Raw genomic sequence first — 1,291 nt, forward strand, 5'->3', positions numbered from 1 at the left:
GAAGATTTTTATGTTTTCTCGATTGAAATATTAAAGAAAGAAATTTACTTTTCCTCCTCGTTAGGCCCGTGCTGTGCCGGCGTAGTAGGTTTAACAATGCCGCGTTATTGCTTGTTCGGTGACACGGTGAACACCGCCTCAAGAATGGAATCGACTGGGGCGCCGTGGCGTATCCATCTGAGCCAGGCAACAAGGGATCGATTGACGCAGGTTGGTGGATACCACATCGAATACCGCGGGCCCACCGATGTCAAGGGTAAAGGCAAGATGCCGACCTACTGGCTTCTCGGCAAGCAGGGTTTCGACAAGGAGCTCCCCAAGCCGCCACCCCTTAGGTAAGCCATTCCATCGGAAACATTTTCCGAATTCCCACCCCACCAGCGTGTCCTATCCCACTATAGCCTCAAGTTCCTACAAGCTCGGGTCATCTAAAAGTACTCGGGACGTAATTTTAACATTTTACGTACATCCGGCAGGCCTTATTAAGTTCAATTTATTGCGACAAGTCTTTTCTCTTTGTGGGTATTATCTCTTTCTTTTTATCACACTCGGAATGTAATATGACGAGGGTAGTCCCAAATAAGTTCCCAGATACTTTTAGCTTATAAAGCGTATCGCGCTAGTTATTGTAAAAAAAAAAGGTCGAATTTAATCAACAAAGTTAGCGCGTATTTCTTTGATTAAGTGTCAGAGAACACCGAGAAACGCGCTCGAGAGTTTTTAATTAATGTAACAATGAGTTGTGCGCGTTGTAGGCGGCCCATACTTCGCGTGTGTTAAGATCCTCCCAACAACCGCACGACTTTTACCTCATATTTTACTATTTATAATTGTTTGACGTACTCGCGAAAGTGATATAACAACAAAGTTTTCTCTCCCGTATATTAACTATTCTTTTATAACACCCGGAGGCAAAAAGTGACCTACTTGGTAACGTGCGTATGAGCATGTAAGGTAGAAAAGCCTTATATTCTGAAAATTAACGTTTATATTATGCAGGGTGTTTCCGATCTAATGTGTAATCTTTCAACTGCGAATCTAAGAAAAATAACTCACAAAATTCGAGAAAGTCAATTTTACGCACGATATAAAGCGGAGAGAAAATTGAATAATTTACTCCTATTATAGTTTACATGCAAGTGATAAAAAAAAGAAGTTTTATCTGTAATTAATTTCGAATGGACGCGGAAATTTAATTATTCTCCGGGAAAAAATGTTTTGCATATAATTACATAAAATTATTTAAAATTATATATAATTTTATATAATTGTATATAATTATAAATATTTA

At 39.0% G+C, this 1,291-nt stretch overlaps 1 protein-coding gene across 4 annotated transcripts in view; it reads left to right on the plus strand.

Annotated features, from left to right (window-relative positions):
- Positions 1–1,291, plus strand: part of LOC108745531 (retinal guanylyl cyclase 2) — a 45,523-nt gene that overhangs the window by 39,998 nt on the left and 4,234 nt on the right. For all 4 annotated transcript variants that reach the window (XM_018481714.1, XM_018481715.1, XM_018481716.1 and 1 more), the window contains exon 20: positions 65–335. In XM_018481714.1, the coding sequence (XP_018337216.1) occupies positions 65–335 (271 nt within the window). The remainder of the gene's footprint in view (positions 1–64; positions 336–1,291) is intronic.

This window comes from Trachymyrmex septentrionalis, unplaced genomic scaffold, assembly GCF_001594115.1.
Source record: "Trachymyrmex septentrionalis isolate Tsep2-gDNA-1 unplaced genomic scaffold, Tsep1.0 scaffold14, whole genome shotgun sequence".
Lineage (NCBI taxonomy): Eukaryota > Metazoa > Arthropoda > Insecta > Hymenoptera > Formicidae > Trachymyrmex > Trachymyrmex septentrionalis.